General features: G+C 38.1%; 1 protein-coding gene across 1 annotated transcript in view; it reads right to left on the bottom strand.

Annotated features, from left to right (window-relative positions):
* ppm1h (protein phosphatase, Mg2+/Mn2+ dependent, 1H) overlaps positions 1-24,632 on the bottom strand; it is an 88,908-nt gene that overhangs the window by 62,674 nt on the left and 1,602 nt on the right. Inside the window, exon 2 of the mRNA XM_057836350.1 lies at positions 1,201-1,369. Within this exon, the coding sequence (XP_057692333.1) occupies positions 1,201-1,369 (169 nt within the window). The remainder of the gene's footprint in view (positions 1-1,200; positions 1,370-24,632) is intronic.

Raw genomic sequence — 24,632 nt, 5'->3', positions numbered from 1 at the left:
AAAATTTTATAAGGTTGCAAAATTTGACAGGACACCGGTCCGTGAAAAAAAGACCCAAATCACACCGGTCCGTGGTGCAAAAAAGGTTGGGGACCCCTGGATTAATCGACTACTAAATTAATTGATAGCTGGAGCCCTATTTGTGATGCATGCTTTTATTTTGGCGCAGGAAGCGCAAAACAGAAAGCGAGCGCATGTACAGACGCGCCCAACCCACACACGCACACAGAGAGCAGCCGAGTGACAGAGGTGACAGCCTGCGCACACATTTATTGCTTGTGAAACATCCAGAGGCGACGGCTATATATCACCGCTTTTGTACAGTTTATTGTGCGTTTTCAATTGTGGTCGAATACTTGGGGCGAGTTTATGTGTTTTTGTGATGTGCGGACGCTAACTGATACATGCTAATCGTTTGTAATTGCTGTATCAGCAGCTACTTGTACACGCAAACTTGAATAACTGTTATTGAAGATGAGACTGATTTAATTTCATTTTATATTTCATTCTGCTAATGTTGATGTCACGGGCATAATAAAGTCAGCAAACCACACGGACGTCTGACATCGTCAATTAGGAGCTTAGCTCACTGTCTAGGTAGGATTTAGCTCCAACGTCTCGGCGAGGACAGATAGAACACATGTTTCAGAATAGTTGTTTTTTAATTAGAGGGTGTTTTGAGGTATTTAAAGGGTTAATTCCAACTTCGCGGAAATTCGGGTTACATCGCCAGCAAAGTAACGGAACTAGTTCGTAAACCGGGGACTACCTTTATACATTTTATACTCTGCAACACTCCTGAAAAGAGCAGAAGAGGCAGTTCTGTAAACAGTTCAGTACCGTCACATGAAAAAAAGACTTTTTTTCTCTGTATTGTATCGGGCCTTGATATCGTCAGATCTTCAAAATAGGGTGACTCAGACTCGTGTGCAAAAATATGCAATCAGGACATTCCTAATTCCACAGGTAATCTAAATTCCATAAAATTTAAGCTGTTCTAAAATGCCGTCCCCGGTTTATGAACAAGTTCCGTTCCAACGCTGATGACGTAACCTGAATTTCCGCGTCGGAATTAACCCTTTAAAATTTCAAAATAATTATCCAAAAATAACTATAAGTCGGGTACCTCGTAACCCAGGGACTACCTGTATTGTACTTTCAAAGTCAAATTCAACTCGGTGTTTGATGACTACCACATACCAGGCTTTCTCTGAGGCCCAAAACCTCTCCGTTGGGTAGGGAAGACCTCCTCCGAGCCTTGGGGCCCCAACTGGACATTGCAGAGCTTCCTGGCAGTCTTCTCTTGACCACCAGCACGTCGCAGCAGGCCTGATCCTCATTTAAAGTGCTCTTTCCTGCATTGATCACCCTGTAAAGACAACAGTACCCAATCAGATGAAACTTGAAACATTTCTTTGAAAGGAACTATTTCAAGCAAATGAACCACATGTAGTGATCACATGAATTCTTCTACAGAGGCTATTGATATCAGTTGATATAATTCAAATAAGCACACGTTACAATCTTGTGACCTTCTTATGACAGCTAACCCTTTATAGGGCAAGTGACTATGTTTGGTAATCTAAAAAAAAAAAAAAAAAAAAAAAACTTAACCCCATTAATACTTGGTGTGGTGTGGTCCACATTAGGGATGTCCCGATCCAGGTTTTTGCACTTCTGATCCGATACCGATACTGGCCGATACCGGCCTACCTGAGCATGTGTTAAAGTTTAAAGTTTATTTAGCCTCCTTACTTAGTTGTCAGACTCATGTTGAAAAAGGTTTTAGTACTCTTGATACCAACTAGCCAGCTGAATTAGGTGAGTTTAAATAACCCACAACGGTTGGTAACAAGAAACTGACCTGTTTATTCAGTGACAAACACAAAACATTATAAATTACAAACAGAAATGGCATAGTCAGTCAGTAAAACATGCAAATAATATTGTAAACTGTCTTAAAAAAGCAAAACACACAAACAACCTCATTGGAAAATCCCACAAACCCCCCAAGCTATTAGATGCTTTTAATGTTTCGTGCATTAGTTACAAAAATTGTATAAAAAGCATCTCAGGTTTAAATAAAAGACTATTTCAGTATCAAGTTAACATTTTAAAACAGTAAATAAAATACTCAAGTCCCCATTCTGTATCAGCAGCTTTAAACTACATTCAATTCATTTAATCTTGTGAATCAACTGTTAAAGTTGTTAAAATTGCTCCCGTTATTCCATAATTTCCCTTCTGTCTACTTTCAACATGTGAAAGTTTTAAAATTGTTTTGCAGATAGATTCAAGTCATGATTTTGCCGATTTAGGAGTATTTTAGATAAAAACTTAATCAGGTACGCTTGGAAAGTTCACAACAGCCTACTAGGGAAGTATCCTGCTTTAAGATGGCGGCTGTTTACTAACGCAACTAGTTTTCAATACTTCAATGTTGCTAACGCCGTCGAGTCTGTCATCTTGCATCTAGTTCTATATACATATGATATCTATTATCTACAGTAAAACGATGTTGACGTAGTTTGTAGCGGCTGTCAGCAGCAGTCAGGTATTCTTGTGTTTTTTATCCAACGGCATGAGTTGAGCTAAAGCAGTGAGTTGAGCATTGGCATTAGAGCTGAAACGAATACTCGAGCAACTCAAGTAACTCGAGTTTTAAAAACTGATCCGAGTAATTTTATTCACCTCGAGTGATCGTTTATTTTGACAGCTCTAAGCATCACGTTTTGCTTGGACTACTTTTAATGCGGGACAACGCGCTGATGTCACGTGCGTAGAGGAAGCAAAAAAAAAAAAAAGAAACTTTCTGCAGCCGACAGCCGCTACAAACGACGCCGACGTTGCTAAATACTAGCCCGCACATGCTACGTTAGTTGCAGGTAGCGTCTGATGAGTCTCATAGAGATCACATGTATGTTGAACTAGATGCGAAATGACAGACTAGGCCGCGTCTGGGCAGCGTTAGCAAACAGCCGCCATCTTAAAGCAGTAGAGCGCTAAGCGCTAATAAAGAGCACTAAGCGCTAATAAATAAGATTAACGTTACTGTCACTACTAGCTCACGTAACGTTAGCCCTGCGGAGGGCTAGGTTTCTATTAATTATGACCACTTTCGATGCGTGGCTAACATGTCTTACATACAGGCTTTAACATAACATAGCGTTGTGGAGTGATGAGGATGTAAAATAAAAACTCAATAATGCTAACTATCAATTTTAGCTCAGTAGTCATTGCTGGATAAAAAACCAAGTAGCACTAGTTCCTAATGTGCTGCAATACAGCCTGTATCATACATATATTTTGAACACTGCAAAAACTCAAAATCCTATCAGGACTTACAGTTTAGACAAACTTAAAACTTAACTACAACTTAAAAATGGCTTGACACAAATAGAAATTCAATTGAAACACGTGGGAAAAAATCCTAACTTTCAAGTGATGTGTGTTATCAAGCATAAAGGCATTTTTAGGTGTATATATATCTAATTTTTTAAAATAAGATCTAAAGGTTTTTTGAGTGAAAGTAGTGAATTAGTCTTTTTTTTTATTCTAGTTACATCTGAGATGCAATTGTTGGCTGTTTTCAACAATATACATCGAAAATAAACACATTGATTGACTGAAAATGGTTCAAGATTAAATGAAATGTCTTGTTTTCTCATGTATATTTATAATTGCTCTTCACCTAAAAATATATTTGTTTTATCCGATTACTCGATTAATCGATACAATTTTCAGTCGATTACTTGATTACTAAAATATTCGATAGCTGCAGCCCTAATTGGCATTACCCGGGTCTATGACAAGCATATTTACTCTTGGGACGCAATGCGGTCTGTTTCTCATTGCATCCCGAAGACCGCACTGTGTATTAATTCCGCTTTACTTGACATATTTCAATAATCGGAATTTGGATGTTTGTGAATCGTTCTCGAATCTTCCACGGCCGAATCGCTTAAGGATGTAATGACAGCTGGGCATGTACCGTGGATGATGCGTCTTTACTCACGAGAGATAATGGCTAGTCATCCAGAATGAATTCTTCGGCAATGACTCTTGTCATTCCCTGGGCTTTGGGACTGTCGAGTGCCAGTTTGTCACGCATAGCCAAAGTTTCTGCCAGTGTTAGTTGCGTAGGACCTTTCTTTTTGTCTTCGGTTTTCTTAACATACTTCTTATATTGTATGTGGTGGTATTTCGCTAAATGCTTGATTAGGTTGGTTGTATTAAAACTTCTTACAGCTTTACCACCACGCTTGACTTTATTGTGGCATATTTTGCACTCTGCCTCTTCGTCTTTGTCGTCCTTTAAGGTGAAATGATCCCACACAGCTGACATTTTTACCGATAGTCTCTCGGTAAATTGGGAGACGGTAATGTAAATGTAGTGTGTTGAAGGTGTGCCGTAAAATGCGGACTGGATTTTAGGGAAACCGAAGCAAAAACTGGAATGGATTATGTAAATCGGTGCGCCGGACTGGACTTTGAAAAAAAACTGGATCGGAAGTCTGGATCGGAATTTTTCGTGTTGGCCGATCTGATACCGATGCTTATTTTTTTGCCCATATTGGCGTCCGATCCGACATTTCTAGACCACATATGTGGAGATCGCGTAATGTGTCATGAATGTAGGTCACATGTAACCAATATACTCTTTTTTTTTTTCTTTCTGAATGAAAACTGTTGAGCGCAATAGAGCAAAATCTATATGGGTAAAACGGAAATCGGGGTCAAAAACTGCTGAAACCAAGTCAGGGGGTAGGCATGTGTTGGTATGAAATTTTGACGGGATGATAACCTTAAGCCAAAATATCACGGTTTCATGGTATCACGGTATTGCTATTACAGCTCTAAAATGTGTTACTTTTAGATATCTGGGTAAAAAAAAAAAAAAACTTGTATTCATTGGACAGGATTTCTTTTTTCAAAACATATTAGCAAATTGGAACATAAGTTTAATGTTATGTCTAAAAATAAATAAATAAATAACAAAACAACTGAAATATTCTCAATAAAATAAAAATAAATGCATTTTTTGGACTATAAATCGCACCTGAGTATAAGTCGCACCAGCCATAAAATGCACAACGAAGAGGAAAAAAAACATATAAATCGCACCGGACTATATGTCACATTTTGGGGGGAAATTTACTTGATAAAATCCAACACGTAGAACAGATATTTCACGTTGAAAGGCTTAAAATTAAAACAAAACAGAACAACTTGCTGAATAAGTGCACAGTATGATAATGCTACATAATGCATGAACAACGAAATGCGAACGTGGCCGATATGTTAACGTAACATAGCTATTAAGAGTTATTCAGATAACTATAGCGTACAGAACATGCTAACAAGTTTACCAAACCATCAGTGTCACTCCAAAACAACAAAATAACATAAATGATTAAAAAATGTGTTAATAATTTCACACATAAGTCGCTCCAGAGTATAAATCTCACCCCCAGCCAAACTATGAAAAAAACTGCAACTTATAGTCTGAAAAATACGGTACTCTATTATTTGAACTAACTACAGTGCCTTGCAAAAGTATTCGGCCCCCTTGAACCTTGCAACCTTTCGCCACATTTCAGGCTTCAAACATAAAGATATAAAATTTTAATTTTTTGTCAAGAATCAACAACAAGTGGGACACAATCGTGAAGTGGAACAAAATTTATTGGATAATTTAAACTTTTTTAACAAATAAAAAACTGAAAAGTGGGGCGTGCAATATTATTCGACCCCCTTGCGTTAATACTTTGTAGCGCCACCTTTTGCTCCAGTTACAGCTGCAAGTCGCTTGGGGTATGTTTCTATCAGTTTTGCACATCGAGAGACTGACATTCTTGCCCATTCTTCGTTGCAAAACAGCTCGAGCTCAGTGAGGTTGGATGGAGAGTGTTTGTGAACAGCAGTCTTCAGCTCTTTCCACAGATTCTCGATTGGATTCTGGTCTGGACTTTGACTTGGCCATTCTAACACCTGGATACGTTTATTTTTTAACCATTCCATTGTAGATTTGGCTTTATGTTTTGGATCATTGTCCTGTTGGAAGATAAATCTCCGTCCCAGTCTCAGGTCTTGTGCAGATACCAACAGGTTTTCTTCCAGAATGTTCCTGTATTTGGCTGCATCCATCTTCCCTGTCCCTGCTGAAGAAAAGCAGGCCCTAACCATGATGCTGCCACCACCATGTTTGACAGTGGGGATGGTGTGTTCAGGGTGATGAGCTGTGTTGCTTTTACGCCAAACATATCGTTTTGCATTGTGGCCAAAAAGTTCAATTTTGGTTTCATCTGACCAGAGCACCTTCTTCCACATGTTTGGTGTGTCTCCCAGGTGGTTTCTGGCAAACTTTAAACGAGACTTTTTATGGATATCTTTGAGAAATGGCTTTCTTCTTGCCACTCTTCCATAAAGGCCAGATTTGTGCAGTGTACGACTGATTGTTGTCCTATGGACAGACTCTCCCACCTCAGCTGTAGATCTCTGCAGTTCATCCAGAGTGATCATGGGCCTCTTGGCTGCATCTCTGATCAGTTTTCTCCTTGTTTGAGAAGAAAGTTTGGAAGGACGGCCGGGTCTTGGTAGATTTGCAGTGGTCTGATGCTCCTTCCATTTCAATATTATGGCTTGCACAGTGCTCCTTGAGATGTTTAAAGCTTGGGAAAACTTTTTGTATCCAAATCCGGCTTTAAACTTCTCCACAACAGTATCTCGGACCTGCCTGGTGTGTTCCTTGGTTTTCATAATGCTCTCTGCACTTTAAACAGAACCCTGAGACTATCACAGAGCAGGTGCATTTATACGGAGACTTGATTACACACAGGTGGATTCTATTTATCATCATCGGTCATTTAGGACAACATTGGATCATTCAGAGATCCTCACTGAACTTCTGGAGTGAGTTTGCTGCACTGAAAGTAAAGGGGCCGAATATTATTGCACGCCCCACTTTTCAGTTTTTTATTTGTTAAAAAAGTTTAAATTATCCAATAAATGTTGTTCCACTTCACGATTGTGTCCCACTTGTTGTTGATTCTTGACAAAAACAATAAATTTCATATCTTTATGTTTGAAGCCTGAAATGTGGCGAAAGGTTGCAAGATTCAAGGGGGCCGAATACTTTTGCAAGGCACTGTAGTTGATAGATTCATTAACTACTAAAATAATCGATAGCTGCAGCCCTAGAAAAGTGTGAGACAAGTTCCGTAGATCAGAAGGCAGAGCATTCCGGAGCTGTGGGGCAGAGTGGCTAAAAGCTATGGAACTATAGGTGACAAGAACGGCAAGTGGAACAGAAAGGTGGAGGGTGGAATAGGAGCGGAGTGGTCGATGAAGAGTTGATAAGAAAGAGGTCAGACAGATAGGGTAAGAAAGGATTAAAAGCCATTAAAAGTCACGTGTGAGTGAAAAAAAGGAACAGGCCCTTTGTTTCACAAAGATTTTGTTGAAACGCAAAATTCTAAAACTTTTGGTGCAATTCACGGTAATGTAAAGTTAATCTTTCTGACACATTTGTCAACGTCATGTGATAAGAAAAAGTCTGCCCGCGGCTTGCATGCTTGTGTGATACCACAGTCATTTGAGCGTGCAAATTTACTACATCAATGACACATGAACTTTCCAGTTTTTTTTTGAAGTGGGGGCGTGTTGGTACCGATAGTCCTTGCCCCAAAGCAACTAGAGTGCAAGTGTCGGATTCACTTCCCTCCTTTTGCTTTTGGTCCAATGACGTAGTCCTAATTACCCTGTCAAAGGCTTCAACAGTGACATGAGATACTTAAAATCAATGCTGTCATTAAAAAAAACTAGGGCTGTCAAACGATTAAAATTTTTAATCGAGTTAATTCCAGCTTAAAAATTAATTAATCGTAATTAATCGCAATTAATCGCAATTCAAACCATCTATAAAATATGCCATATTTTTCTGTAAATTATATATATATTCTGTAAAATAATTTGTTGGAATGGAAAGATAAGACACAAGATCGATATATACATTCAACATACAGTACATAAGGACTGTAGTGGGCATTTCACTCTACTGTCATTTAAATCTGCTGTCCTCACTCCGAAGCATCTACTTTTTCCAAAGCTAGACAGCTAGTGAACGACGCCTTAATAATCAGACTTCTTCCTTTTTCATCTGATTTATTAATAAAATGGCCTCAAACCACTGTCCTCTTTAGACCGTAGTGAAACGACAAAAAAAGTACACAAGCATTGCATTGGCAACAACGTTAGCTTAGCACTCTATACAGGTTCACTAAACACAAACAAAAAGCGACTCATACAAAAAATATAACATTTCGCTTACTAACATAATATGTACATTCTTTACAACAACCACACTTACGGAGGCGTCAGCCCGAGACGTCGTGCAGCCATATTGAACTGGCAAGCAAGCAATAAACCATGTCGCAAAGCGACCACAAGAGTTCGCTGCTAGACAGCACAAAAAACCTTGCTGTAAAACTTACCAAAAGGCAGAATACTGTCTGAGCGGGACATGTGCGTTAATTGCGTCAAATATTTTAACGTGATTAATTTAAAAAATTAATTACCGCGCGTTGACGCGATAATTTTGACAGCCCTAAAAAAAACATTAAAACAAAACACCACTTTGTCTTTACCTTTCACTGCTAGATTGCTTGTGTTGAATAATTTAATTATAGAACTGATATGTAATATTTGTTCATTATCATGTACTGTATATGCTAGTACCGTTTGCTATCTCATTCAGTGTTTCCCCTAGGATATTTTGAAGCTACGGTGGTGGGCTGCATTGGCATCGACCTGCCTCACCATGTCGTGCCACGGCAAAAAAAATATCGGCCATGCCTGTTATTAATATATACAGTATATATTTTATTTAAATTGTTTTCTAATTGTATTTAATGTTACAGACATAATGTTACACTCATCCAGAGTCTTTAGTTCAGCCTTAAGGTAGGGTTAACAAAAATATCCCAACAATGGCGGCAATTAATTAATTAAAAAATGTGTCACGTTAAATATTCAACGCAATTAATGTATGCGCTGCACTATTCGCTCACTCTTTGTAGCGCTCAATCTGTAATGACGCTGTTTTACCACTATAGAGCGATAAAAGGCAGCGCAAAATGAGTAGAATGAATTTTGGTAGCCTTTGGAGCCTTCCTTTAATTGGCTAAAGCCTTGCAATCCCTCTCCCTATGATTAGAACTATCATGGGGGGCTATGTCGGGAAGCAAGATGGCTAATGATCATTGTCTTAACAACCTAAATTATAATCCCAAACCAGAGAAGATATATCCACTGGTAGCACTACACACAGTCGTGGGTCCACTTCCCATCGTGCATTTGGGAAGGCCAAAGTTTCATTTACTGAAAGGTCAACAAATACACTAGATGGCAGTATTTAGTCACAATATACAAAGTCACAAGTCTTTCTATCCGTGGATCCCTCTCACAGAAAGAATGTTAATAATGTAAATGCCATCTTGAGGATTTATTGTCATAATAAACAAATACAGTACTTATGTACTGTATGTTGAATGTATATATTCGTCCGAGTTTTATTCTTTTTTTTTTCTTAATGCATTGCCAAAATGTATACGATCGGGAAAAATTATCGGGAATGGTTGGAATTGAATCGGAGCAACAACAAAAAAGCAATCGGATCGAGAAATATCGGGATCGGCAGATACTCAAACTAAAACGATCGGGATCGGATCAGGAGCAAAAAAACATGATCGGAACAACCCTAATAACAAAGATCTATTTAAAATATTTAATTAGCCAGGCTAATGTCGTAGCTCTCAGCTACGGTACATGTACGTAGAATGCGTAGCTGATTACAGCTACATTACTCTAGTAATAATACGACTTTTTTTTTCTTGTAGCAATAGTACTACTTACATCTCATAGTCCTTTTTTTTTCTTTTATTTGACCCTACATTAACACAACAATACTAGTCCTTGTGTTAATGGACCAATGGCGTAGGTTTGAATAGGGACAAAGCTAGCCAAATGTTCTTTTGTTGTACTTTGATCTTCATTTATTTATTTTTTTAATACCCTTTGAGGCTAACTAACTAGTTCATTGATTAAACGACTATTAAAATAATCGATAGGTGCAGCCCTAGATCATCACACAACACATACATATGGTGAAAATACAAATACATATACAGTGCCTTGCAAAAGTATTCGGCCCCCTTGAATCTTGCAACCTTTCGCCACATTTCAGGCTTCAAACATTAAGATATGAAATTAAATTTTTTTGTCAAGAATCAACAACAAGTGGGACACAATCGTGAAGTGGAACAACATTTATTGGATAATTTAAACTTTTTTAACAAATAAAAAACTGAAAAGTGGGGCGTGCAATATTATTCGGCCCCTTTACTTTCAGTGCAGCAAACTCACTCCAGAAGTTCAGTGAGGATCTCTGAATGATCCAATGTTGTCCTAAATGACCGATGATGATAAATAGAATTCACCTGTGTGTAATCAAGTCTCCGTATAAATGCACCTGCTCTGTGATAGTCTCAGGGTTCTGTTTAAAGTGCAGAGAGCATTATGAAAACCAAGGAAAACACCAGGCAGGTCCGAGATACTGTTGTGGAGAAGTTTAAAGCCGGATTTGGATACAAAAAGATTTCCCAAGCTTTAAACATCTCAAGGAGCACTGTGCAAGCAATCATATTGAAATGGTATCAGACCACTGCAAATCTACCAAGACCCGGCCGTCCTTCCAAACTTTCTTCTCAAACAAGGGGAAAACTGATCAGAGATGCAGCCAAGAGGCCCATGATCACTCTGGATGAACTGCAGAGATCTACAGCTGAGGTGGGAGAGTCTGTCCATAGGACAACAATCAGTCGTACACTGCACAAATCTGGCCTTTATGGAAGAGTGGCAAGAAGAAAGCCATTTGAAAGAAGGTGCTCTGGTCAGATGAAACCAAAATTGAATTTTTGGGCCACAATGCAGAACGATATGTTTGGCGTAAAAGCAACACAGCTCATCACCCTGAACACACCATCCCCACTGTCAAACATGGTGGTGGCAGCATCATGGTTTGGGCCTGCTTTTCTTCAGCAGGGACAGGGAAGATGGTTAAAATTGACGGGAAGATGGATGCAGCCAAATACAGGAACATTCTGGAAGAAAACCTGTTGGTATCTGCACAAGACCTGAGACTGGGACGGAGATTTATCTTCCAACAGGACAATGATCCAAAACATAAAGCCAAATCTACAATGGAATGGTTCAAAAATAACGTATCCAGGTGTTAGAATGGCCAAGTCAAAGTCCAGACCTGAATCCAATCGAGAATCTGTGGAAAGAGCTGAAGACTGCCGTTCACAAAGACTCTCCATCCAACCTCACTGAGCTCGAGCTGTTTTGCAAGGAAGAATGGGCAAGAATGTCAGTCTCCCGATGTGCAAAACTGATAGAAACATACCCCAAGCGACTTGCAGCTGTAATTGGAGCAAAAGGTGGCGCTACAAAGTATTAACGCAAGGGGGCCGAATAATAATGCACGCCCCACTTTTCAGTTTTTTATTTGTTAAAAAAGTTTAAATTATCCAATAAATTTTGTTCCACTTCACGATTGTGTCCCACTTGTTGTTGATTCTTGACAAAAAATTAAAATCTTATATCTTTATGTTTGAAGCCTGAAATGTGGCGAAAGGTTGCTAGGTTCAAGGGGGCCGAATACTTATGCAAGGCACTGTAACAAAATATATATAAACAAAATTTAAAGATTTTTTTTTTTTTAAATGATGAACACACATAGCCAATAACTTCTACTACACTAGGAAAGAATTAGCCACTAACAAACACAATAAGCACATAATTATGACATTTTAATTTAACAAAACTTTATACTAGCTTAACGTAGCAATCTTCCTCGACATTGTGCAATCATGCTAACAATGCATTTGTGCTAAAATATTTTACTTTGTGCGTATTTTGTTTTTATTAGACATTTTTATGTTTGAGCAATACTTGCCTGATGCATTTAACATTTGTGACAGGTCTGTCAAAATTGGCAATTAATGGCAATTACAAGTAAAGGGAAGGAAAGCTTTCACATTTGTTGTATTTTTAAGCAAATATTTAAAAATATAATATAGTTAATTACTGCATAGTTAATCATGTGCAAACAAGTGCTCCTTTTGCAATACTGAATTCCTCACGGCCAAATAGAGAAAGACCTTTCAGATGATCCGTTAACATGATAGCAGCAGCGCATTGTTCCAACAATCACCTCTTACATGCTGCGTTAGAAATGCCGGTCAAACAGCATGACGTCCTTTCCTGCGTCACTGAGAACATATTTACGCACAAATACCCAGTCCAAACCATGTGACCAAGCTGATCATTAAGTCCATCTTCAGAGCAAATGCATCAATTACAGATTCTTGCAAAAAGGTCAAGTCCATATGATCACATTATGACTATCATCATCCGTTCCACAAAAATAAAGAAAGTTGGTGGTAAGTGGTTGTTGAAAAGTGAAGCCTGTAAGTGTGCCAGACCATGAAAGGTGACAGTTTCAATCAAGGCTATTTCCAAAGAGCGTTACTCACTCACCCGTTCAGAGTGATCATGGTAAATGCACCAGACAGTGCACCCTCACCCTAAGCGGGCATCAAAATCCTCATGAAGTGAAAGCGCTCGTTCCGTGTCCGCAAGAACCGACCCGGGACGTAAGCGGCCTATTTGCTTACTTGTTTAAGCAGAAAGGCGAAAAGCATCCCACAGAGTGCAGCTGCAACATTAATCCTCTGTGACCCTGCACTTTTTGTCTCACTTGAGTTCTCCTGAGACACAAACTATTCTCAAAAGGCACGTGGGACAGTATATTGTGGCCCATCAAAGTGTGATAAAAGTGTTACCCACAAATATTATGCAATGGGCAATAAAAATATATAATTTAAAATAAAATAATTTATAAAATCAATCCATTAAACAGTAATAAATAGAGTTGTCCGATAATTACTTTTTAAGCGATAACCAATATCCTGATGTTGTCCAACTCCAAAAATCCAATACCAATATCAAACCGATACCAATAGCCTATATGCGGTCGTGCACTTAAAGTGTTACTGTCAATTGCATTGTCATGCCCCACTGGATGCTTTAATAATGATAGATGCAACAACTTCAAGGTTCTCCAATTAAAAATTCTATGAAAAATAACAGAACAACTTCATCCGAAGTTATAGAAAATAATGTCCATATAAATATTATAAATTCAATTGAGTCAAAATGTCCATAATTAAATACTCAAGTCTCAATTAACTCACATTTACAGTAGTTACCCCAAAAGAGCCACTAGAAAGCGACCAAAGCTTTACAAATGCAGCGATCATTGTATGCTAATGCAACGAAAACTCTTCAGATGCATTTTGCTAGGCTTTTGCACAGATTTTTGTATTTTAATTAGGGCTGCAGCTATCGATTATTTTAGTAGTCGATTAATCGATGAACTAGTTTGTCGAATAATCGAGTAATTGGATAAGGAACATGAAAAATTAAAATACCTGAGCTGAGCCTCAAACGGTATAAAAAAATAAGGATCTATGGACAACAAAAGAACAATTGGCTAACTTACATAGCAAAGTCCGCTAGCTTAAATGCTATAAAATGCTAACTTTTTTTTTTTTTTTACAATGCTCTTGACAAATGGTTCAGACACATACTCCTACAAAAAATGGCTAAATATACCCATAAACTAAATTACGAATGCATTAAAAAAAGCATTAGCTCAAACTAAAACCTTAGCTTTTGTTGGTCTTAACATGGAGCAGCTGGATACAGCCATGTGAAGTAAGGCAGACTAGAGGGCAGTGTATCCACTCAAATGAATAAAACTGAATGCAAACACTTTCAAAATAAATCATTACAAAGGCCACTTTAATAAATGAATACTCGAAGCAGCAAAATTTAATTCGAATCTTTCTATTTTAATCGAATACTCGAGTTAATCGATTAATCATTGCAGCACTAATTTTAATAATTTTCTAGTTTTCTTAGTGACTATTTCTTTCTGGTAACTCAGTAGTTATATGTAATGAGTTATAATTCATTATTTTTCAATCATTTATTGTTTATTTAATATTTGCATTATGAATGTAAGTGGACTGTTAACATAACAAATCCCAAGCATCTAATGTGCAACTATTGTGTTGCGGAATGGACTCGCCTTTACATGGTGACGGCGAAAACTGAAGGCGAAGACACAAACTTTTGATACCGGCATCCAAAGCGGAACGATTCGATTGCGGGGATTGCTTCCTAACCATATATAACATTCACGCTCCGATGACGTCAGCACTCGCACACGTCACTTTGGGCATGCGCAGTTGCTGCTAGTAAACATTCAAAACAGCAAACATGGTGGAACGTCAGCTTTAATTTACTTGTTTTTATATTATTTTTAATTGTGCCTTTTGAAGCAAAAGAAAAAAACTGAAATTGAAAGTGCATCATTGGCTGTCGCCCTGTAAAACTGCACTGCCCCCTAGGGCCTGGCACGAATACTACATCGTTTTCACGTGGAATTGGTACAACAGTCGAATGGAGACAGAACCATGTAAATGCAAATGTGAAATTTGTCGTATTCTTGGAGCGTCACCATGTAAACGGCCCCTTAGTTTGGAGACATCTACTGGGCAGTAAGCATTACTTCTGTGCTAAGCTGTGACCAGCCTTGTACAAAGGCAGTACGCAGAAGGCTTCTCCGTTCACTTTGAAGGAAAAATGCATATAGGCCCCAAACCCGATAATTAAAACCCGATGTCCATCTTATCCGACATCATTTTTAAATGCTTTCACCGGCCGATATTATATTCTGTCCAATAATATCAGACAACTCTAGTAATAAATTTAGTAAAATAGAAAACACGGTTCAAAAAAACTTTGGCACATATTTTGCTATCGTCAATAAAAAATATAATAAATTGTTCTAAGTAAAAATAAAATAATTAGTTGAAACATTTTTTTTTTTTTTTTAATTTGATCAATGAAAAAATATATACAGTACAGTAAATACTTAAAATGTGTGACCAGTGCACATTTTGTGTTCACTAGGACTTTTACGTTTTTGTTTTTTTCTTCTTTTAAAACTCTAATGACACCGTATAGTGGTGTTTTTCCAAACAAGTCAATTAGTAACATGAGTCCATTTTGGGGGGAATCCTTGATGCAGCTCAGCCTCGCCCGGACTCTATTTCCAGCGGCCTGATAAAACTGTTAGGGCCCTAAATTCAGCAAACATTTCTTAAAGTATTAACTGGGTATCAGCTGCAAGTTATATTACAATATTGGAAATTTATCACATGATAAGCCCTCGGGTTTTCTGTGCTGCCAATGGGATTAGACGAGGGCAAAGCACGTTGGCCAGCCAGATGTTGAGAAATCCCCAAGAAAACTCAGTAGTGGCTGATTTTACACTTCCAAAAAAGCAGTTGGTAGTGAGCCCAAATGATGCTAGCGGCATTCAGCACATCAGTGGATGAAGGAAATATTTTTGCAAATATCTTGGCCTCCAGGAGTGCTGAATTTGGATTAAAAATTATTCACAGTGAATTAGCTGAGAGGAAGTGAAACATCCTGTTGATGTTTACGTAAGAAGTCAAAAAGACCCTGTAGCATTTTTTGTCACCTGTGGCAATAAGGAAGAAGTGTCAATTAATTGAGACTGTGTAGAAAGAGGATTGTATATTTTGTTAACACATATTTCATGAAGTAATGAACATCAAATGGTTAGAGAAGTGTTGAAAAGTTGTACAATGTAGTTGAAATATAATTGGTGGAAAGTAGTTTTAAAAAAACGGTTTCTTTAACCTGTCTGTAGCATTTTGTATTAATGTTAGCATTAAGCTAGCAGGTTCGATTGTGTGGTATACATTGATCCCTTATTTTTCGCGGTTAATGGGGACCAGAACCCACCGCGATAAGTGAAAAACCGCGAAGTAGCGCACCCCCGCCCCCAAATTAAGATTTTTTTTGTGCGTTCAATGTTTTTATTCAGATTTAGCATTGGAAAGAAATACATATAAGACATGGTTTTTTTTTTTCTTTTTTTCTCCCAAAGTATAATTAAAAAAACAACTTTTTATTAATACATGGCGGAAAACACTCAGGTGACTTGAAGACCCCCAATTTGGCCGAACTGTCCTACATGCATGTGTGATACATCAAATCTCAATTTTCTGTGGGAAGAAAAATTTTGAACAGGAGGGCATTTAATTTTTTTTTTCTTTTAAACCCCTAAACCCTAAATCGGGGTGAGAGCATGAGAGAGCGTAATTAAAGGCGCCGTGATTTTAACGAGATATTATCGTCTACTGACCTTGTTTCGATCCAAAAACTTTGTGTAGCATTTTTCAGTTTTTCTCTGGATCGATTATTTATCATCTAAAATGTTGGGGAAAATGCGACAGTAACAAAAAAAAAAAACACCACACAATTAAGCGATAGTTAGGAGCAGGGGTCGCGTTAACCGGAAATTTTCCGTCGTTGACCGGTTTTTTAAAACGGTGACGGAAAAAACTGAAGTCCGTCAGTCATTTTGACAGATTGCAATTCACACCCCAGACCACAGGGTGGCGAGTTAGCATATTAATTAGCTATTGTCACTCTTAATGCATGACGTCGTTGGCTATTCAGAATATTGTAGTGTAACCGGGGTCTGGCGGCGGCACCGTGATTGACACATCAACGCAAGGTTCTTATTGGTGCACCCGGTGTGCCAGCGCGTCATCCAATTGATGGACATAATTGCCGCCTGTGTATAGACCCCAATCACATGACGTCACAACTCCGCCCCCCTGACCGGAGCCGCCATATTGTGTGTCAGCTCGTCATGTTTATACATTACCGCTACGTACATGCCTCCTATTACGGCGTGTTTTTCTGCTCGTCAATATTAATAATCAAAATGGTGAAGGCGTGTGTGGCGGTTGGTTGCTGTAACAGAGAAGATAGACGGAGAGACTTGAAGTTCTACCGTATTCTGAGAGACGCGAAGATGAGAGCGAGATGGACTGCTGTAATTCGACAAGAAATCTGGGCACCAAACGATCACCACAGACTATGTAGTAGTCTTTTTATATCTGGTAAGATTCATTTGATATATATTTAGAAGATTTTGGGCTGACAACCACAATTAAGATCATTGTGTGACGTTGGTGATTGGGGTCTATAGACCCTACCCACGTGACGTCACAACTCCGCTCTCCTGAATGGTACCGCCCAATTGTCCGTCAAAACATTGTGTTAACCTGTTACGGCTACGTACATTCCTCCTATTTACGGCGTGTTTTTCTGCTCCTTAACATTAATAATCAAAATGGTGAAGGCGTGTGTGGCTGTTGGTTGCACTAACAGAGAAGATGGAAGGAGAGACTTGAAGTTTTACCGTATTCCGAGGGATCCAAAGAGGAGAGCGAAATGGACGGCTGCAATTCGACGTGAAAACTGGGCACCAAAAAATCACCACAGACTATGTAGTAGTCATTTTATATCCGGTAAGATGCATTTAAGATATACTTAGAGGGTTTTGGGCTGACAAATAACCACAATTAAGATCATTGCTAGGCTAATCGCCGACAACATACACGTATGTATGTAGTGAGAGTGCTATCGCTAAACCATATAAACATTAAAAGCCTTAACTCCATTGACAAACGACATGAAATACATTAGACTTGACAGTGGATGTTAGCAATGACAAAAGATTTTGAATTGAAAATTTCGTAACTCACCTTTCCAAGCACAAGATAGATTCCTGCCGAATTTTCGTGGACGAGGACCTGTTTCACCCAACCAGCAACGAAGTATTTATAAGCCTCCAAGCTCTTGAAGTTTTTCAAATTTTCGTGAGAATAGGCTGATTATGTGTGGACAAGATAATTGTAAATATCAGCGTAGCAGATGTCAGGCAGACAGGGCGAAGACAGTGGGTCGAAAAACATCGATTTGGGCATCAAATATGGATCTGGCGACTGTATAGAACAAATCTTTTCCACATAACGCCTTTTATGCAACACATCCAGTGAGTTTACGGCATCAGAAAGCACCGGGTCTTCCATGAAATGCATTTTAAATTCCTCGATCAATTGAAACCAATGCTAATACAGAGACAAAATGACGGACAAGTGGGCGGAACCATACAGCGAGCACGTGGTTTTGTGACGTCGGTGGGTATACCACGACTTCCGTGTCTAATTTTTTGCCGCCAAGCAAGCGTTACAATATTAATTAAAAATGAATGAAAACTAAATACTATTGAATATGTCATCATTATCATTTTAAAAATTTAAGTGACGGGTAAAAATAGACTATGACCGGATTTTTATGACCCTGTCAGTCAAAATGACAGACAACGAAAATGTCTAGCGCAACCTCTGGTTAGGAAGTAGATATCCGTGACCTATTTAAAGACACTTTTTTTGGATGTAATTTGTTGTAAAGTTTAAAATATGCGATTGGATAATTTTATGAAGTCGTTTTTTTTTTAAACGAAATAATAGACATCAATGAGTGATTATAAGCTAAAAATGAAAGACATTTCGACTAATAAAAATAATTACTTACCGTCTTTTATGGCTGGGTTGACACAAAAGCGGTTGCGATGTCTGTAAACAAGGGTCTCCAGGGCAAAACGGACAATTTAAAAATAGTTCGAGTGCTTAAAGTGCATGTGACACAAAAAAGCATGTTTATTTCATAATACACGCGGTATTTTATGCTCCTGAATGATATGGACCGCTTGGATGTGTGTGGAAGCGATCGCTATATTTATTTAGTTTTTTGAATCCCGCGCCATGAAAATGAGTGACTTCCGGCTTCAGTCTTGCATTGAGGAGGACGGCGCTGTGACGTGTACGGGTCAAGGCATCCTCTTCACTAAACAGCCGTACTGTTGTGTATGAGTACTAAAGATTCAGCTGATTTTGCGGATTAATACGTTTATTTTTTACATCACGCCAGCCAAACGGCTGCAGAAAAATCTTGCTTTATGAGGGAGAGGCGTGTGCGCCTTTTTGGAATTTCAAAAGGTTCCCATTCACCGTGGATATTGGCCATGCCCTACTACTGTGGGACCATTGGACTTACGAGGAAGTGAGTAAACATCTTGTTTTGTATTATGTCAAATGTTAATACAGCGATTACAAAGTAAACACTACAAACTTTCTTTAAATAAAGGACTACTTACGTTTGATCAGTGATAGGCATGTAAAAAGCTCTTCTCGTGCACATTAGCTGCACGTTAGCTGCACAACAACTGCAGCCGCCCTCCTCAGGGGAACGAACTGTAAATTGCTCTCCGTCAGGCGGTTTGCCGATCCGCGAATACAATCGACAACCCATTCGTCATGTCAAATAATACGGGCTAGTTATGTGTGATTTTCCGCTTCGAAGACTTTGAAACATCACTTGGTTCGGGTTAGCATGTCGGCTAGCTGTCACGCCTCTTGGTTTGTTGACATTCTCCAAAGCCGGGGAAGGGAAATGACATATGTCCGATTTAGGTGTCATAAAATATCATTCGGGAGGTGCGACAGTAAAGTCGACAGTTTTGACCATTATGGAGTAATTTTAATATTTAATTTTTTATTCGTCCTGAATAAGTGCATTTTTATTTTTTTCATATTCCATATAGCACAAGACTGTTATTTGTCATGACCATGCCATTTATTTATCAATTGGGGAAAATCCTTGGATAAAAAGAATATCCTGTAAAAATATTGAAGTAAAGAGACAGAAAAAATGACATTTTGCAGCTCTCTTTGTCGCGTTTTCCTCGTTGTGAATAGTTCCCTCTCGACGGGCTGACTGGTCCTTCTCAAGCCATTTATTTAGCTATTTGGGAAAAATACTTGGATAAAAAGAATATCCTGTAAAAATATTGGAGTAGAGAGACTGAAACAATGACATTTTGCGGCTCTCTTCGTCGCGTTTTCCTCGTTCTGAATAATTCCCCCTCAATGGGCTGAATAGTAAAACCGATGAGCCCAGTCACCCGCTGACGTCATCCACCTGTTGGGGACGCTAGAACCCTATAATGGTAGGCGTGGCTAACCGGCAGATTAAAAGACTAATTTCTCGTCATCTGCGCTTTGCTGAATTGTTGTATATAGTCGAATCGTCTCAAAATATGATTCTAATTCACATAATAATGCTATTTAAGACTTTTTTTCTCCTGTCGTATGCTCTTTAGTGCGCCATGAAACTGCTATGGCAGCATATAGACATATTGTTCTATCAAACACAACAGTTCGTTTGGCTTAAAATACAGCAGTTTATTTTGAAGAGGGGTGCAAGAGCAGAAACTGCTTTTTCAGCCTTGTCCGTATTTTCCACCATATATATTTTAATTAATGGTTTTTAAGCACTTCAAATCTAATAATTATAATTTAAACATGTTACTGTCCCACCAAATTATTTTTAAACAAGAAAAAAAAGGAGAAAAATACTTGTCTTTCTTAAATGCTTCATTGAGTGAATCCACTCAAATCCGCTCAAGCTGCTCACTTACACACAATGAGTTGCAACAGCAACTGTTTAACAAGTTAAACGATGATTGACGCATGTGGCGCTTTGAAGCTTCGGCTTTCAAGCATCTGTGGCAAGATAAACATTAAACGTCTGTCAATCATCGTTAACTTTAATAAGCAACTCCAGTGCACTGACTGATCAACAAAGAGAAGCAGGAGGAAGAGTGAGACTACATGATCGGCTCGGGACAGCTCATCTATATATGTATTTTTTTTTTGATTGAAAGAGAAAATCCGCGTTGGGCTGAGGGCGCGAAGTTTGAAGCACGAAGTAGCGAGGGATCACTGTAATTCTGTTTTACATTTAGTCTGACGGTAAACTTCAGCTAGGAGAGGTAATAAACAACTTGGAATTTTTTTTGTTGAACAGTTCTTCACTATTTGCCAAACTATCTTAATTTTTGCAATAAAAAAACAAAAAACAAAAAAAACTAACTTACAGCTTGCGTCTCTAAAAACCTGCGACTCAAAATTGTCTTTGTTCTTGTACAGTTAAAACATCCTACACAACTTCTTAAGTAAAAGCAACCAGGTCTCCATCCATCTGCACATCAAAAAAAGTAAGTAATATGCTATTAGTGCAAAAATGGGTAACTTTGTAACCTTAAAACAATGTTGCCTCAGGACACAGTCCTTCCCACCAGCATGAAGATGTGACTTGGTGTCAAGGGGAATTACACAAACATGAGCCTGTCTTTTGTGAATTGATAATCTGCCGTGTCGTGAACGATTGCCTCAAGGAGTCATTAACGTGACCTCAGTCTCTCCCACATACCAGAACCAGACCGGACCGGACAGGACCATGCTCTTGATACTTGTGCAGAGATAAGGGGTTTAAATGTGACACAATTTTTCTTGCCTGTTGGAGATAGTGCACAGTTCTCTTTCTTATCTAATGGAGGGATCGCATCCACAACACTGGGCCATAACATTTGTGCAATAAGTAATTACACAATACAGCAGCTGACTTGTTTTTAAGCGAGAATCAGCATGAGAAGAGCACAAAGTAAACATTCAATGAGCAAACATTCCAAACCCGCTCCTCTGGATTTGATGGCTGGCCTCACAGACTAAATGAGGATTACATAACTTTTTAGGTCACATTCACTGTTGACCATATGACACAATATGGGACAAGTCAGCGGTCACAATATTAAACACATTTACACCAAGTAAAGATTCGTCTCCAAGAGAATGCCTTGCTTTGTTTGACACCATATTTGCAATTTACCATTATTGACTACCTAATGGTTAATCTTAATTTCACAGTTATACGATATAAGTAATTTGTGTGATGATATATTTGCTGATAATGGTAAATCTTCACCGGTTCGATTAAAGGGCCTTTGAATGATTTAAAATATGTAGACATTTAACACAATCAGTCACCAGAAGCAAATTAAATAAATAAAATAAAAATAAAAATGCAATTTTGATGTTTTTGACTATTTTGTTGCTTAAACATTTGAAACACTTGATATAAAACCATTTAACAAAACTGCATGTCTAAAAGATGGCAGTGTTGATTGATCGGTGTATTGTCAATTCAGTCAATTTGATTGGATCGTTACACCACTATTAAGTTTAAAGTATTGCTGTAAATGACAGGAATGGACGTCCAACCCATTTGAACATGAATTTAATTTTCACTACCCATTGGCTGCCATATGTCACCTTGTGTGTACAGAAGTTACAAAAAGTCAACACTTTTTGCCTGCTCTATTTTTTAATTCTTTTCCTGCCATTGAAAGCGATAGACTTCCAATTCATTTCAAGTGTTAGACTCGACTAGGGCTGCAGCTATCCATTATTTTTGTAGTCGATTAATCTATCAACTATTTACGGTAGTTTGAAAAATTGAGTAATCAGATTAGGAACATTTAATGCGTTGCAGGATGAATTTTAGTAAATGTAAAACAAAGGCTTGCTAATATTGCACTTTCAGAGGAGCATTAAATGCGAATACAAAATAAAATTCCTGAGTGTTTCTTCAAACCATGCAGAATTGCACTTTCATTTAAAAATAAATTAAAATAACTGAGCTTAGCCTCAAACAGTATTAAAAAAAATGAATCAATCAATGAGGATCAAAGTACAACAAGAGAATAATTGGCTAAATTGCATAGCAAAAGTCCGCTAGCTTAAGTGCTATAAAATACTTTTTATACAATGCGCTCAACAAATCATTCAAACACATATTCCCACAAAAACAAACTGCTAAATACACCTATAAACTAAATGCAAATAAATGAATGCGTAAAATAAACGTTAGCTCGAACAAAAACGTACATTATGTTGGTCTCAACAGGGAGCAGCCAGAGCCATGTTAAATGAGTTATGCCATATTCACTGTTGCCACGAGAGGGCAGTGTATCCACCCAAATCAATAAAGCTAAATGCATACACTTACAAAAGAAACCATTACAACGCCACTCCAATAGTGTACCGCACGAATGCTATTTTTAGACCGTGACGTTGCCAACGTAACCCAGAAGTGGGTCAACATAGACACGCCCTCGTATACAATTTATGTTATTACTGCTTGTTTTCTGCTGGCAATCTTTCAAAAAAGAAAATATCGAGTAAACACTGCTGCTATGGAACTTGTAGAAACGACTCTAGAAATGAAGACATATGATGGATGTTTTATTCATAAGTTTCCCGAAGCCAAAAACACAGAGGAAAAAATCTGAAGACTGGATCAGCTTGTGGGGACGACCAAAAGACCAGTTTTACGCCAGCAAGGTGAAGCCATTCACCTTCATATGTAGCTAACATTTTGTTGGGGGCCATTGTCCTACAGAGGACGAAGAGGTAAGTCATTTTGATATTTTTACTTATTTTTTAGCATGGTATTTTGCCGTGCTGCTTCTGTCTGACAATGAATGACCAGAAAAAAATTAAAATGGTATCTGACTGCCACTGTTGTTACCTTTTCTGTTGTACAAAAACAACTTTAGTAAGGGAGAAGTGTAAATAAATCATAGAATTAAGATTTGTTATTAATGAAAAAATTCAAATTGTTCGTTGGCTGTCACTGAGTAGCATTTGCGATCGCAACACAAAAATAGCAATGTAAATTACCCCCAAGAACGGTCAGAGACGTAAGACAACAGGCTATAATATATAAGAAAGATAGGGCATATGATGGTAAAGGATAGATTTTTGCAAAGCACACAAGAAAAAGGTGTTGATAAAAAAGCTACCTCTGGATCAGGTCGGCTCTTTTTCCCGTCTTTTTCAACCCTCGACACTCAAGCCATCACTTTAACTGAACATGTGTATGTTCTTCCACATCTTTACCAGTGAATTTGGCACCAGGGACATCATTTTTGGGCAAAATTAGTAGGTTTATCTCAGTAAACATCTCGTTCGTACACTATTTCCACGCATTTAGCATTAGGGACAAACGCGATTTTGACCCGCCAGGCAACAATTCGTAACGTCATGAATATTGATGAGCAAATGTGAAGTGTTGCTTGCGGTACGCCGTTGCACTTTCATTTAAAATAAATTAAAATACCTGAGCTTAGCTTCAAACGGTATTAAAAAAATAATAAATAAATGACGATCAAAGTACAACAAGAGAACAATTGGCTAAATTGGAAAGCACAAGTCTGCTTGCTTAAAAGCTATAAAATGCTAAAAAAAATTTTACAATGCTCTCAACAAATCATTCAAACACATATTCCCACAAAAACAGCTAAATATATACCTATAAACTAAATGCAAATAATCAAATGCATAAAAAAAAAAATTTACCTTATGTTGGTCTTAACAGGGAGGAGCTGGATTCAGCCATGTTAAATGAGTTATGGCATATTCACTTTTGCCAGTAGAGGGCAGTGTATCCACCCAAATAAATAAAATGAAATGCAAACACTTACAAAACAAACCATGACAACGCCACTGCAATTAGACAAATACTCAAAGCATCAAAATTTGCGTTTTTCTATTCGAATACTAGACTCGACTTTAAACCTTTAATGCCAGCAATATGAAGCACTTATCAGAGAATCCCAAAATTGGAAAAATAAGGTCGTAATGAAACCTTTT

The sequence above is a fragment of the Corythoichthys intestinalis genome, chromosome 5 (genome assembly GCF_030265065.1).
Source record: "Corythoichthys intestinalis isolate RoL2023-P3 chromosome 5, ASM3026506v1, whole genome shotgun sequence".
Classification (NCBI taxonomy): domain Eukaryota; kingdom Metazoa; phylum Chordata; class Actinopteri; order Syngnathiformes; family Syngnathidae; genus Corythoichthys; species Corythoichthys intestinalis.
The sequence above is the reverse complement of the archived record's forward strand: the minus strand, read 5'-3'. Positions and strand labels throughout refer to the sequence as shown.